The sequence below is a fragment of the Engystomops pustulosus genome, chromosome 8, assembly GCF_040894005.1.
Source record: "Engystomops pustulosus chromosome 8, aEngPut4.maternal, whole genome shotgun sequence".
Classification (NCBI taxonomy): domain Eukaryota; kingdom Metazoa; phylum Chordata; class Amphibia; order Anura; family Leptodactylidae; genus Engystomops; species Engystomops pustulosus.
The window spans coordinates 79,942,987-79,959,567 of NC_092418.1; the positions used below are offsets into that span (position 1 = coordinate 79,942,987).

At 44.5% G+C, this 16,581-nt stretch overlaps 1 protein-coding gene across 1 annotated transcript in view; it reads left to right on the forward strand.

Moving 5' to 3' along the window:
• Window positions 1-16,581, forward strand: part of UBE2F (ubiquitin conjugating enzyme E2 F (putative)) — a 137,842-nt gene that overhangs the window by 12,340 nt on the left and 108,921 nt on the right. Inside the window, exons 3-4 of the mRNA XM_072121398.1 lie at window positions 5,897-5,926; window positions 7,196-7,261. Coding sequence (XP_071977499.1) covers window positions 5,897-5,926; window positions 7,196-7,261 — 96 coding nt within the window. The remainder of the gene's footprint in view (window positions 1-5,896; window positions 5,927-7,195; window positions 7,262-16,581) is intronic.

The following is a 16,581-nucleotide window of genomic DNA, read 5'->3' on the forward strand; positions in this document are numbered from 1 at the left end:
GTGGTGCACGCCACCAGATCCTCGACTGTAGAGATCCCAAAACGTGCAAAAACTTTGTGGTAGGCAGCACTTAAACATCGAAACGCGTCGATCCTACGCGTTCTTTTTATCCATGTACCCATGCACGGCTAAAGCCTAATAAAGAGAACATGTTTGCACCTATTCCGATGTGGTTTTCCTGAGTGCTGCCTACCACAAAGTTTTTGCACATACCTGCAACACGGTGCCCTTGCCATCAACCTACTCTTATTATTGGTCGGGCAGTGCCGACATCCTGCCAGGTGACCTGCCAGTCACCGGCATTCTCTACTCTATTGACCTTCTCACATACATAGTACCTTCATACTGTGCAGTTTTGGAAAAAGTTCTTTGTCGGATCCCCCAAATGTAAATTTAGTTAAATTAAAAAAAAAAAATAGATTTGCCATTTAAGGAAATTATGTAAAATCTGTAAACTAGCAGCAGTTGGGCATCACAGAGGTGTACGGGAATACTTGGGTCCAGATAAGCCGACTGGTGCTGTGGATGAATGTGTAGATTGTTTATCGATAGGCACAATGGGGGACATGTATCAGGGTTTGCATTCTAGTTTTGTGGCCTACAAATCCAAGGAAAGCATAGAAATTATCTGTTCTGATTGTTCTTAGAACTTGTGCAATTGTCCGGTATAGATGGCCCCTCACTGGCCTCAGCAGCCTTGTACATTACATTAACATCAACACTGAGAGCAGGGAGAAGCCAGCAAAGACGTTGGGTCATTGGTACCTGAACCTCCAGGCAACAATATGGAGTCTGTAAGCCAAACCTCCGACTCCTCAATTTCCTGAACTTCAACCCCGACTCCATCTCCACCAAAATGATCTCAGACTCCAACTCCACAGTCCTGTTTTCCTGGTCACTCTAGCAGTGCTTGAGATAAGTGAACCCAGTGCCTTATTCCTCTAATTTACGGCAGAGGAGCTTCACTACTGAGCACGAACATAAAGTGCAGCACAAATTCATCTCAACTTAAAGGGGCATCAAGGGTGCAGAAACCGCACAGACATGCCACAGGCAGCTTGTCAAACCATGTGTTGCCATCCACACCCTGCTGTCCCATAACTGATGGAAGCTTTCATTGGTGCAGGAGTCCGGGTAGCGGTGAGTGCAGCTGCGAAGTTCTCTCTGCTACTGTGTCCTCTCCTGCCCCCTCTCCTGAGACATATTGTATGCGTCGAGGTCAGGAGCCAGAGCGGAGTTGTAAGTTCTTGTCAGCTGTACTGTACTGCTCCAGGGGCCCTCTCCTGGTGCAGTTCTGCACTGGTCATGATGCTGCCACATACAACCAGTATGGGTTTTTGTCTGCTCTGAGGTCTCCAATACTATTAGTTTTATGCTCTAGGGATCTCCAGTATTGTCTTCTATGGGATCTCCAATATTTGTATGCAATCGGGGTCTCCGGGATTATTAGTTTTATGCTCTGGGAGTCTCCAGAATTATTGTCTGCTATGAGGTCTTCAATGTTTGTCTGCTATTTGGGTATTCGGTATAAGTATTTGTCTGCTCTCGGGGTCTCCGGTATTATTGTCTGCTCTGGGGTGGTATTTATTGTTGGACTGTGGTATACATCATTTCTGGGTTGGCATTTTGTGCTGTACTGGGGCTGTTGGGGCATCCAGGGTGCTGGGCACTGATGTGGCCCCTTAAAGTTGAACAGGATGACAGTATGGCTCTTGGGCCAATAAATGATGCAGCTTGTGGCCGTGTATAATTATGGTAGCAGCGGATCGCTGAGCGACCTGTGTTCTGAGGACTCATTAGCATAATTTGTTAAACATTTTTTACATCGAAACTTCTTGAAACTTCTCACTTCCAGACCTTCACAAGACCTGAACCGGCATCAGCTTTACAAAACCTGCCTAAGAGTACATTCACACATGGTATGCCCGCCGTGTGCTGGAGAGGAGGAAGGGGGGACCCCTCCATAGAAAATAGCGGCGCATGGTCGCATACACGCCGAAAGATAGAGCATGCTCTATCTTTTTGCGGTGTGCGGCCCGGATCTGTGCCACACGTGTGGCAGCATATCTGCACCGTGCTGCTATTGCCGTCTATGGGGACGTCCCCGCAGACGGCCATGTGAATGAGCCCTAAGAGTATGTTTGACCGGTTCGGAAGTGGTAGATTTCCTATAACTTGATTATGGTATTTTGTACATAACATTTTTTTAAATAGAAAAATGTAACTTGATAATTTTCTAAATAACTTTTTTATAAAATAGCAGACAAATTAATACATTTTTTTTTAAAGCAGAAAAAAAATGTGTAAACCTTTATCAAAATATTTTATACATAAGTAGTGTCAATCCATCGCCATTATCCACGATAAGAGGCAGAATACATGTATTGTAAGGTGCGGATACTTTTGCTAAGTGCTTTCTCCATCGCTGTTTTCATTCTGCATTCAGCTGAGATCTGTATTTAAAAACAGTGGATATCACCGATTCTGTTTCACCTAGAAACGCCTGGTATAACATAACAATCCTCTGTTAGAGGACACAAGAATTGCTTTTCTAGGTGCCACAATTCAGGTTCTTGTCAAATATTGTTTGGCCCCCTAAAGTTAATACTTTGTAGCGTCACCTTTTGCTGCGAGTACAGCTGCAAGTCGCTTGGGGTATCAGATCTCTATCAGTTTGGCACATAAAGAGACTGAAATCCTTGCCCACTCTTCCTTGCAAAACAGCTGGAGCTCCGTGATATTAGATGGAGAGAGTTTGTGAACAGCAGTTTTCAGCTCTTTCCACAGATTCTCGATAGGATTCAGCTCTGGACTGTGACTTGTCCATTCTAACACCTGGATACGTTTATTTGTGAACCACTGGATTGTAGATTCTGATATATGTTTGGGATCATTGTCTTGTAAGACAAATCTCAACTGAGGGTGATGCCACACATGGCGTTTTGAACCCTTTTTTGATCCATCTTTAAGCAGTCTGTTAAAAAATGCATTCGTTTTTTTACAGGTTTTACCAATTATCTTAATTAAAACTGATCAAAAACGGATACATTTTCAAAAAATGCATGTGTTCTTCAAAAATGCATGCTTTTTTAACGGACTGCTTAAAAGCGGACCAAATACCGATTCAAAACGCCATGTGTGGCATCACCCTTAGACTCAGAACCCTGAGACTATGACAGCGGTGGCGAACCTATGGCACGGGTGCCAGAGGCGGTACTCTGAGCCCTTTCTGTGGGCACCCGGGCCATCGCCCCAGCACACCAGACAGAACTCAAACAATCTTTCTGCAGTTCCAAGCCACTTAAAAGATGCTCCTTTCAGACATATTTTGATACTTGCTTCTTGACTTAGAACTGTAGGAACAGGGAGAATGAGTAGACAGGGCCGAATTATCTTTGGAGGATCTTTAGCTGGCCCCACAATTCTCTGTGTACAGAGGGACACTAGAAAGAAGCTAAAATTATGCAAATTTTTCATCTTTCTACTTTTTTGCTGTCCTCTGGAGGCCAAAATGATTAAAAGTTGTTGAAGAACAGGGAGCAATAACTTACTGCTTTAATTTTTGGTTGGCACCTTGCGATAAATAAGGAGGGTCTGCGTTGCAGTTTGGGCACTCGGTCGCTAAAAGGTTCGCCATCACTGGACTATGACATAGCAGGGGGATTTATACAAAGACTGGATTACACACAAGTGGATTATATTTATCATCGTCAGTCATTTAGGACAACATAGGATCATTCAGAGATCAGAGACTGCACTTCTGGGGGGAGATTTATCATAAGTTTCTTAGTGCAGAACTGTTCTAGTTGCCTATGGGCGCCAATCGGAGCTCAGCTTTCATTTTCCCACAGCTATTTGTAAAATAAAGCTGATCTCTGATTGGTTTATATGGGCAACTAGAACAGTTTTACCTCTGAAACTTCATGATAAATCTACCCCCCCCCCTGGAGTGAGTTTACTGCACTGAAAGTAAATGGGCCGAATAATAGTGGATGCCCAACTTTTCAGTTAATTTATTGGCTATTTTAAACTTTTGTAAAAAATAATAGTGTCCCACTTTTTCAAGGCACTGTATTTGCTAGGAGAATCCTAATCTGCTGGGAGCCCAGTGCCCATGTGCTGCAGCAGCTTGGATATTGGATAACTAGTGTTAAATGAAAATTGATTGCTCGGTGTCACTTTCCTCACGTTGTTATGGCACTGGGTGACCAGACTGGAGCAGCGGCCACTTTGTATGCAGCTCTGCTGTGCGGTGGCGGCTCCGCCAGCACATATAGCAAGATGAAATATTGTTGATCGTGCAGCTTCCAGGTTGCGAGGTCGAGGTAGTGGAAATTGGAAAAGCTCTTTGTGTGCTGGCCTTCTAGCATTGCACTTATTACACATTTCCTGGAGCTCACTTGGTTTGTAGCTGAGCATTATCTGACTATCGCTGTGTTTGAGGTCTAGCTATAGTTCACATTAAAGAACAAGATGTATAAAGCAAACAGATGCAAATGTATCTGTAAAACCTGTGCTATTAGGGCTCTGTATGAGGACGGCATGGGATATTAGTGCCCTGCCTACAGGAGTTCTGCCCCTTATTACAGAGGCAGATGACACATTAATGACTTCATATTCGCCAAATCAGAATATCCGTATTTGCAAGGGTCTAGTTTTTATTTTAAAGGCTTTATTGTTTTAAAAGCATTGATTATGTATTATCATGTGGTGTCACACATGGCGTTTTGAACCCGTTTTTAGTTCATTTTAAGTGTTTTTGAAAACTCGTCCGTTTTTGTCCGGTTTTTCCGATTATCTTAATTAAAAACTGATGTGTTTTTTAAAACGCATGCTTTTAATGGACTGAAAACGCATGCTTAAAAACGGACTAAAGACGGGTTCAAAATGCCACGTGTGACACCACCCTAAGGCATCTTGCACACGAACTGGCGAGCATACAGCTGGAGAGAGGAGGGTTGATCGTTCCTCATTTGTGTGCAAGGGGCCTAAAAGTGAAGAAAGTTGTTTTATTTTTTTGTTTTGGCACTTTTTAAATTTTGTAATAGAAAATGTGTTTCTTGTAGTATTTTGCCGGTTTAAACATAACGTAGGATAAAAAAGGTAGCATCTGCATTTTTCTTTAATTATTATCATCTATAGAGCTCCATTCATTCCATGATGCTGTAAAATCAATAAAGGGTTCACATTACATTAAAGGGCATCTACCACCAGGATGAAGGACTGTATGCAAATGAGCCCGAGGGACTCCAGGATCCATTGGCTTTCTTGGAGCCTGGAGCCCCTCGGGCACAAATGCAAGTACAAATACAATCACTACATTGATCAGGAAACAAATAGAAAGAGGACGCTATCTGCAGGACTTATGTTATAGAGCAGTAGGAGCTGAGCAGATTGTACATAGTGTCCAACCTGCAGGCAGCATGTTATAGAGCAAGAGGCAGCAATTGCTAGCCAGCCTCCCTTCTATGATTGTACACATGGTTACAGCCGTCGGTCACTTTGGTCTCCAATGATGAAGCAGACATGTAAATAGATCTCAAGTTTTTTTTTCCAGATCCTATGTATATATCTGCCAATGTTTTTTCCTGCTTGTAAACACCTTATGTACAATCTGCACAACTCTATAACATACTGCATTTCTTATGTGCTCAGTCTATGAAATGTTTTAGCCAGGCAGCACTTTATAATCGTGTAATAACCTGAATGCCAGCGAGCCTGGTACCCACACACTTGTGGGGTTGACCCAGCTGTCGCTTCACTTAAGCAGATGCTGTAAATTATAATCTATTTCTATAGTATGTTTATCGGTGGTCATTTGTTTTTCTTTGTGCAAAGATGAGCTGTAGAACACCAACTATATTGCTGCCTCACCTCCTCTTGTTTTCTTTTGCAGAGGTGGCAGAACTTGAAGCAAACCTGCCATGTAAGTACCTCTCCTATGTCTTCCTAGCCATATGTGTATAGAAAATAGCATAATGTGGATTATTATAGCTAGCAGGCAGCTCCGCAGGGGTGTTACTGGGTCTGTACTGTATTTTTCGGACTATAAGGCGCACCTGATTATAAGGCGCACCATCAAAAAAAATGCCTGCTAAATCGTCTAGGTTCATATATAAGGCGCATCAGATTATGAGGCGCACCTGATTTTAATGGTGAATGACCAGTAGGTGGCAGACCTGTGCACAGTTCAAGGCAGCTGTTCATATATAAGGTGCACTGGACTATAAGGCTCACCTTTGATTTCTGAGAAAATTAAAGGATTTTTTGTGCACCTTATAGTCCGAAAAATACGGTATATAGATTTGTTTTGCTGTTGTTTAACTATATGAGTAAAATTTAAAAAAAACATGGATGTCAGTGAATCCTTTCTACTAACATCCGGCCAAGATGCGCGATCTCGGGAACGAGGCCGGAGTTACTGCGCATGCGCAGAACTCCGGCTTCTCGGACGAGGGCGCGCAGCTGCCAGGAGCTGCGCGCCGAAGATCACAGGGTAGGCGGGGGAAAGCAGCTACTGGGGCGTGGAGTAGCCGCGCCGTGTAGCCTCGTGTCCGGCTACTCCACGCCCCGGTAGCCGCTTAATTAAATTAACATATTAGGGCAATAAAGTTTATGCTAGGCTAGCGGGGACGTGAGGATTAGCTCTAAAAAGGGCTATCCTCACGTCCCATACATCCACCTACCACCCGATCTACCTTTATAGGTAGATTCGTGGTGGTAGGTGCCCTTTAACATTTAACATTTTCAGGACAAACATAAAAATGTTATAGCTTGGAGAAGTTGGTGGAGTAAAAATCTTGTTTCAGTTCTGTTCTCCTCTGTGTCATTGATACCTTTACATTAGAATCCAAAGAATTATTCTGGATTACTTGGTAACCTGGCAACACCAGACTGACCAAAACGTGTAGATTGGGGTCAGGTGGTATTTACTTGTCACGTCCATTGCTCTGACAACAGGAATAAGGCTGATCCACTGATTATAGAACCGACCTGATATCCGTATTTTTAGCATTTCATCAGTTCAGTGTTTTCATACACACTATTAGTACGTGTGGAAAGACTGACGCTAATTTTGTTAGTATAATTATGCAGTTCTTCTAACCGATTGTATAATATCTGTGCAAGTCATCTTCACTGTATGTATAATAATTACATTACTATTCCTGTATAAATTATATTATTATCCTATTAGGTACCTGCAAAGTGAATTTCCCTGACCCCAACAAACTGCATTACTTCCAGCTGACTGTGAGCCCAGGTAATCTTCTCTCCTGACACGGGTGATTCTGGGGATAAATACTAAAGCACTTGATGAATTACAGCCGCTATGTTAACAGAATAAGAAAGCGTTTCCTTGAAGTGTGTTTTTGATTTGACTATTATACCATAAAATGTTTGTATTTCTAGGAACAATGTAATTTATTATCTGGTAAAATTACTGTGTAATATATATTTATTTTTATTTATTTTTATTTTAATTCCCTTAAAGGGGTTGTTCATGACCAAGTAAAAATAGTGAGGTGGCTTTGGAGGCGGAGGGGGCTGCATAAAAAATAAACATGTACTTACCTCCAAGGCCCCTCCCAGAGTCCTGCTGCGCGGTCTCGTCCCTGTTTGTTTACAGGGTCATAGAAATTCCCCACTTGCAGCTTTAGGCAAGCCAACCAACACCATTCCCAGAAGCTGAAGAGCTGGATGAGCATGTGTCCTGCTGCTCCATTCAATGCTTTGGAAGCATCAGAAACTGCTGAGCACATCCCTCGGTTATCTTCACCAAAAGACTGCGAATGGGAGTGCCACATACTGTATATCCGAGTGCTATGCTCTGCAATTTATTATGCCCACATAGTATTGAATGAAGGACATGCTCTACCTTCTGCTTTCATTCTTTTACTAAGACCCAGACCTCAATTCTTGCGATCGGTGGCTGGACTCTAGCTGATCAGATTCAATCCTGCGGATAAGGGGATGACAATAGTGATTGTTACCCCTCCTTTAAGGCAACACTACACAAGCTTAATAATCAAAATGCCTTACAGGATCTCAGCCATGTCTCTCTCCCCTAGACTGTCCATTCTATGACTGTAAGACATCTGACAGGAGTCGCACCTCTCTGCCCTCTTTGCAGTATTGCCAAAATTAAGTAATGCCTCTGTAGTAGGTCATCAACAAAAAGTGGAATTTGTTTGCAGACCGTTGACCTATTTTGTTTTCTGTAGTTTTTTTACACAACCTTTAATGCAGCTATATTTAATTTATAGGTTCAGTGTTTTTAACAATAATCTTTTATTTATATAGTGGCAGCAAATTCCACTGCGCTTTACAAATCATAGGGGACCTATACAAATATAATATTACATTACAGAGTACAAACAGTCATAGGGAACAATATTAGTGAGGGCCCTGATCATAAGAGCTTACAGTCTAGGAGGATGAGGGGGTGACACAAGACCTTACTGTCTATGAGGATGTGACACAAGAGGTATAAAAGCTTGTATAATGGTCCAGCCATTATTTATAAGGGAACAGTTTAAAATTAATAAAAATTCGACTGCTTGAACCATCAGCTGCCATCCAATTTACAAGGTCCAAGGTGAAAGTGAGTGCATAGAAGCCTAGAGCTTGGTATACACTAACCGGCCACTTTATTAGGTACACCTGTCCAACTGCTCGTGAACACTTAATTTCTAAGCAGCCAATCACATGGCGGCAACTCAGTGCATTTAGGCATGTAGACATGGTCAAGACAATCTCCTGCAGTTCAAACCGAGCATCAGTATGGGGAAGAAAGGTGATTTGAGTGCCTTTGAACGTGGCATAGTTGTTGGTGCCAGAACGGCTGGTCTGAGTATTTCAGAAACTGCTGATCTACTGAGATTTTCACGTACAACCATCTCTAGGGTTCACAGAGAATGGTCCGAAAAAGAAAAAACATCCAGTGAGCGGTAGTTCTGTGGGCGGAAATGCCTTGTTGATGCCAGAGGTCAGAGGAGAATGGGCAGACTGGTTCGAGCTGATAGAAAGGCAACAGTGACTCAAATCGCCACCCGTTACAACCAAGGTAGGCAGAAGAGCATCTCTGAACGCACAGTACGTCGAACTTTGAGGCAGGTGGGCTACAGCAACAGAAGACCACACTGGGTGCCACTCCTTTCAGCTAAGAACAGGAAACTGCAGCTACAATTTGCACAAGCTCATCGAAATTGGACAGTAGAAGATTGGAAAAACGTTGCCTGGTCTGATGAGTCTCGATTTCTGCTGCGACATTCGGATGGTAGGGTCAGAATTTGGCGTCAACAACATGAAAGCATGGATCCATCCTGCCTTGTATCAACGGTTCAGGCTGGTGGTGGTGGTGTCATGGTGTGGGGAATATTTTCTTGGCACTCTTTGGGCCCCTTGGTACAACGCCACAGCCTACCTGAGTATTGTTGCTGACCATGTCCATCCCTTTCTGACCACAATGTACCCAACATCTGATGGCTACTTTCAGCAGGATAATGCGCCATGTCATAAAGCTGGAATCATCTCAGACTGGTTTCTTGAACATGACAATGAGTTCACTGTACTCAAATGGCCTCCACAGTCACCAGATCTCAATCCAATAGAGCATCTTTGGGATGTGGTGGAACGGGAGATTCGCATCATGGATGTGCGGCCGACAAATCTGCGGCAACTGTGTGATGCCATCATGTCAATATGGACCAAAATCTCTGAGGAATGCTTCCAGCACCTTGTTGAATCTATGCCCACGAAGAATTGAGGCAGTTCTGAAGGCAAAAGGGGGTCCAACCCGTTACTAGCATGGTGTACCTAATAAAGTGGCCGGTGAGTGTATATCTGGTGTTTGCCGGATAACAGTAAAAAGAGAGCTGACATTTGATGCAGTTAGTGAGTGTGATAGGCTTGCTTAAAAAGATGGGTTTTAAGAACACAGCCTGGGAGAAGTCCTGGAGACCTGCATGAGAGGTTCTAATTAAGATAGACAATTTTCCTGCAATGGAGGTATCTCAAATTTTTGAAGTGTGCTATTTACATAGCCTAGAATTTTGCAATGCATCCTGGTTATAAATCATGATGGGCTAGCATCTAGGGCACCTACAACCACGGTGGAGCTGTACATGAACCTCTCCCATCTGTGATTTTCACTGGTGAGACATAAAAGCACAATCGTAATTTGGGTTATTTAACTTGCAATAAGAATGATAGTACATTATCCTTCTTGAATAAGCTATTTGGTAATGGGTACATGGGTACCACTTATATTATATAGCAAATGGATGGGAGCATATTGCAGTAACCTGATGTGACCACTTCACTGAGACTGGAGCTGTTTGCTTTATCTCTGTTTATCATCTAAGAACAGCTGATCTGTTACATGTTTTTTATACTAACCTCACTATGAGCACAAGGATTGGATGCCAACAAGTTGTGGTGTCTGTCACCAAGTTCTAGATTGACCCGTCTGTACAAATTGTGTTTCTGCATCGGAAATCTGATAGACGGCTGTGTGCACTGGAGCATACCCCGGGCATCTGCTGTATCATTGCCCTTTCATTGATATTTACAACATCAGGTCTTCTACTAAACATTTTCTCTATGAATCCTAAATATATATCTGGCAATGCCTGCTTAATATGTAGTTACCATTGCTTATTACAGTACTTGTATATGATGTATTTGTTTCCTGTTAGTTTTTTTAAATTAATAAATTTTTTACAATATTGCATTTTTGTCCTTAAGATTTCCAGAAATTGGTAATTGTAGTTTTCTTAAGATAATTATGTATAGGAATGGGAAACAAAAATGAATGGCTCAAACAGCCATTTGCCGGGGTGCTTAGCCTAATCAAATTGAGATGGCCCATCTTAAGGATAGACAATATATTTTAAAGAACTGGAAATCCTTAAAATACATTTTAAGGCCTCATTCACATGAATGTGATGGGGACTGTGATCCGATCATGGTCCACACATCTCTTTTCTAAAATATTTTTTTTAAATAATAAATAAATAAGCAAATGAGCCTGAAGGGTTACAAGAGTGCATCCGTGCTGTAGCTCCACAGACCGTTACACTGCCTCTCCTCCCCCTCCTCTCTGTTAGGCTGTATAGAAGCACTTCCCTCCCTCCCCACTGTGTGCTGAAACTTTCTCTGCTGTAATGAGATCACATCAGGCGCGGGGGGATGTGGAGGTAGAAGGGTGAGACAGTGTAACAGCTTGTGAAGCTACAGCAAGGAAGGGCTCTGGTAACACCCCACAGAACCCTTCTCACTCATTAGCATGATTTAAAAAGGTTGATTTAAATAGTAATAAAATCAACTATACTGTGGTAAATCAAAATAATTTTAAAAGGAAGGAGACCATGGATATCACAATGGATTTTGATAGATTTTTTTAAATTTTTCTATTTGCTTGTTTCATGTATTTTCCACTGACCTATCTCCGAGGTAGGTTAATAGATTGGTAAAGTGGTGCAGGTGCTACATTTATATCCTGTCCAGCAGCCAAGGCTTTGATTTGCCAAAGCGATACTTGAGATAACTGGAATATGCAAAGAGGTGATGAGTTTCAATATTAATGTTCCAGACACCTGATATTTAGTTGAGTAAGTCTCGGTTGTGATTTTTTGGTCCAGGGATTATATGTAATGATGTTCCATCTCCTGTAGGAGGCGTTGTAAACACATCTATATGAGTGATGCAGCTTCTTATCCAGAGAAAGGAACACGGTTTACAGCAAACCCTCATTTATAAATTCAGCTTTGCATGCTGATTTACATGAAATACATTTTGTAAGTTTTGTTCTATTTTTACTGCTAGTTTTAATTTTTTTTTCACATGTACATATAAAAAGGATTGCTGGAGTATAAGTTCTGGGAGCATGTACAAATAATTTATAAGAAGTTCTTCTATTCTAAGATCTTGAATATTGAGTGTGGATAGCATCCTCCATAGCTCATAGTTACATTTAGTGCACAGCTTTAACTAGAGACCATGCAAGCCTCAGGTGGGACATTTCCGATCATAGATTGTTCTTTAGTGGCTAGGTGATAGCCATCTGATGAATGGAAGTCTGACTACTGGGACCCTCGCCGATCACAAGAGTGACACCCTGCCCCTCAATTCAATGTCTATTATAGACTAAAGTAGACTATAGACCTTGATCGGAGTGGGGTGATACCTACCCATCAATTAGTTAAATCTGAGAAGATTGAGAGGGAAAGTGATGTTACTTCTGTTACCCCTCACCTCTCCTTGTGTGTAATATATAGTAAAGCCTTGTTTGTGTTTGTGCTTCATCTGCTGCCTGTGAGAGAGACACTACTTGTGTAGCTGATGTCTGTATATGAGTAACAGCATGCCAGGCTGTTACTCCCATACACATGGCTACATCCTGTAGCAGTTGTATCTCATACACACAGCTAGCAGGGGCCGTGGCTGCCAGCACCAGGAAGCACATAAAGGAGCCAGCACCAGCAGTGTCTCATCATTATACAGGCTGTCAGTCATGTGTATTGGAGTATCTCGTACACACAGGCTTCAGGGGGAACCAGCACCAGGAAGCACATAGAGGAGCCAGCAACAGGAGTGTCACATCATTTTACAGGCTGTCAGTCATATGTATAGGAGTATCTCATATACACACACAGGCACAGGGAAGGACATAGAGGAGCCAGCACCAGAAGTGTCAAATCATTATACAGGCTGTCAGTCATGTGCATAGAAGTATCTCATACACACACACAGGCACAGGGAAGCAAATAGAGGAGCCAGCACCAGGAGTGTCACATCATTATACAAGCTGTCAGTCATGTGTATAGAAGTATCTCATACACACACACAGGCACAGGGAAGCAAATAGAGGAGCCAGCACCAGGAGTGTCACATCATTATACAAGCTGTCAGTCATGTGTATAGAAGTATCTCATACACACACACAGGCACAGGGAAGCAAATAGAGGAGCCAGCACCAGGAGTGTCACATCATTATACAGGCTGTCAGTCAAACCTGGGGGTGGGGCCTGACACTCAAGATGAGCTTGACTGCTCAATATGATAATGACTCATTGGACTCATTTAGGACCTCATAGATTAGGTTTACAGGCATGTAGAGGGACAATGTAGGGATAGAGACCATTCTTTCTAATGGCAGTTTATAAAAATATATAGTTTTGGGTGGTTAATTTGCCTGACAGGTTCTTTTTAAAGAACTCAATAGGGGAATTTATCATGAGGCAACACATCGGACACCAGCTTTTGGTGTTCCAACCACCACGCGCATTGTGCTGGATATACTAATAGGCTCCGTCCTTGATTCGATCGACACCATTTCCTGTCTGGAGTGAATGTACCTGGGCTGGCCTGGACTGGTGGTGAGGTGACGTAGTCTGAGGGGAGGAGGCATACAAGCACTGATACATGATACATGTTAAGGATAACCTGTAGCAATAGGGCTTCATGTTTGTGTCAGTCTTATAACTCTTCTCCTGGTATTACAATCTGTACTGCAGGCTTTTTTCCCCCATATGAAACATATTCACAAAGTGTGGATGACATTTGTTGAAATCTCATCCAACATCTCATAAATACAGATGTTTCTCTATGTGAAGTGGTTCCTGCCTTTGGATGATTTTGCAAAGAATTATTTTAGCTTATGTCTAAGATAAAATATAAATGTTATTCTAAATTGGCTCCTTCTGGAGGTTTTACACCAACAGACCATCAACCAGAGGTCGCATTAACGCCTCACCACGCGTCATAGACGCGTGATGAGGCGCCATTACCCCCCAAAATAATTGCCATGCGTAAAGTTACGCTTGGCAATTATTCCCTGTAGCGCGCAGGCTGAGCGGTTCAGCGCGCGCCGCAAAGGAGAGAAATATCAGTAGCGCGATCACAGCGCGCGCTGGACCGCTCAGCGGGACACATGACTAGGGGCGGGCCGGAGTGAGAGCACCCGCCCCAGGGGAGACGTGTGGGCAGTGGCGTACCGTCCGCGGTCGCCATTGAGACGGCCCATCAGAAGGGGGGGGGCGGGGCTGTCGCTAATGCCGCTCTTCCCTGACACCCTCCCCCCTCGTCCGCTGCTCGACTCCTCTGCTCCTCCGCTCCCCTCGACTGTAAGTCCCTCTGTGCGTGTGTCTGTGTGTGTGTGCGTGTGTCTGTGTGTGCTGTGGTGTGTCTGTGTGTGCTGTGCTGTTGTGTGTTTATGGGGTGTGTGTGCACTGTGAGTGTATGAATATGCTGTGTGAGTGTATGGTGTGTGTGTGCACTGTGAGTGTATGAATATGCTGTGTGAGTGTATGGTGTGTGCGGGTGTGTGTGCACTGTGAGTGTATGAATATGCTGTGTGAGTGTATGGTGTGTGCCGGTGTGTGTGCACTGTGAGTGTATGGTGTGTGCCGGTGTGTGCACTGTGAGTGTATGAATATGCTGTGTGAGTGTATGGTGTGTGCCGGTGTGTGTGCACTGTGAGTGTATGAATATGCTGTGTGAGTGTATGGTGTGTGCCGGTGTGTGTGCACTGTGAGTGTATGAATATGCTGCGTGAGTGTATGGTGTGTGCACTGTGAGTGTATGAATATGCTGTGTGAGTGTATGGTGTGTGCACTGTGAGTGTATGAATATGCTGTGTGAGTGTATGAATATGCTGTATGAGTGTATGGTGTGTGCCGGTGTGTGCACTGTGAGTGTATGAATATGCTGTGTGAGTGTATGGTGTGTGTGCACTGTGAGTGTATGAATATGCTGTGTGAGTGTATGAATATGCTGTGTGAGTGTATGGTGTGTGCCGGTGTGTGTGCACTGTGAGTGTATGAATATGCTGTGTGAGTGTATGAATATGCTGTATGAGTGTATGGTGTGTGCCGGTGTGTGTGCACTGTGAGTGTATGAATATGCTGTGTGAGTGAGTGCTGTTTGTGTATGGTGTGTGCGGTTGCGCTGTGAGTGTATATGGTGTGTGTACATTGTGAGTGTATGAATATGCTGTGTTGGTGTATGTGCTGTGTGTGTTTATGCTGTACGTATTCGTATTTGTTTTGTGTATGCAGCATGTCTGTATATACTGTATGTGTGTACATGCTGTATGTATGAGGGCGTAAGCAGCGCTCACCCCCTCCTCCTGTCCCGTGTGGAGTGTGTGCGGTGCTGTGAGTGTGGAGTGTGTGCGGTGCTGTGAGTGTGGAGTGTGTGCGGTGCTGTGAGTGTGGAGTGTGTGCGGTGCTGTGAGTGTGGAGTGTGTGCGGTGCTGTGTGTGTGGAGTGTGTGCGGTGCTGTGAGTGTGGAGTGTGTGCGGTGCTGTGTGTGTGGAGTGTGTGCGTGTGCTGTGAGTGTGGAGTGTGTGCGGTGCTGTGAGTGTGGAGTGTGTGCGGTGCTGTGAGTGTGGAGTGTGTGCGGTGCTGTGAGTGTGGAGTGTGTGGAGTGTGTGCGGTGCTGTGAGTGTGGAGTGTGTGCGGTGCTGTGTGTGTGGAGTGTGTGCGGTGCTGTGAGTGTGGAGTGTGTGCGGTGCTGTGAGTGTGGAGTGTGTGCGGTGCTGTGAGTGTGGAGTGTGTGCGGTGCTGTGAGTGTGGAGTGTGTGCGGTGCTGTGTGTGTGGAGTGTGTGCGGTGCTGTGAGTGTGGAGTGTGTGCGGTGCTGTGTGTGTGGAGTGTGTGCGGTGCTGTGAGTGTGGAGTGTGTGCGGTGCTGTGTGTGTGGAGTGTGTGCGGTGCTGTGAGTGTGGAGTGTGTGCGGTGCTGTGTGTGTGGAGTGTGTGCGTGTGCTGTGAGTGTGGAGTGTGTGGAGTGTGTGCGTGTGCTGTGAGTGTGGAGTGTGTGCGTGTGCTGTGAGTGTGTGCGTGTGCTGTGAGTGTGGAGTGTGTGCGTGTGCTGTGTGTGTGGAGTGTGTGCGTGTGCTGTGTGTGTGGAGTGTGTGCGTGTGCTGTGAGTGTGGAGTGTGTGGAGTGTGTGCGTGTGCTGTGAGTGTGGAGTGTGTGCGTGTGCTGTGAGTGTGTGCGTGTGCTGTGAGTGTGGAGTGTGTGCGTGTGCTGTGAGTGTGGAGTGTGTGCGTGTGCTGTGAGTGTGGAGTGTGTGCGTGTGCTGTGTGTGTGGAGTGTGTGAGTGTGTGTGGAGTGTGTGTGGAGTGTGTGTGGAGTGTGTGTGGAGTGTGTGTGGAGTGTGTGTGGAGTGTGTGTGGAGTGTGTGTGGAGTGTGTGTGGAGTGTGTGTGGAGTGTGTGTGGAGTGTGTGTGGAGTGTGTGTGGAGTGTGTGTGGAGTGTGTGTGGAGTGTGTGTGGAGTGTGTGTGGAGTGTGTGTGGAGTGTGTGTGGAGTGTGTGTGGAGTGTGTGTGGAGTGTGTGTGGAGTGTGTGTGGAGTGTGTGTGGAGTGTGTGTGGAGTGTGTGTGGAGTGTGTGTGGAGTGTGTGTGGAGTGTGTGTGGAGTGTGTGTGGAGTGTGTGTGGAGTGTGTGTGGAGTGTGTGTGGAGTGTGTGTGGAGTGTGTGTGGAGTGTGTGTGGAGTGTGTGTGGAGTGTGTGTGGAGTGTGTGTGGAGTGTGTGTGGAGTGTGTGCGTGTGCTGTGAGTGGAGTGTGTGCTGTGA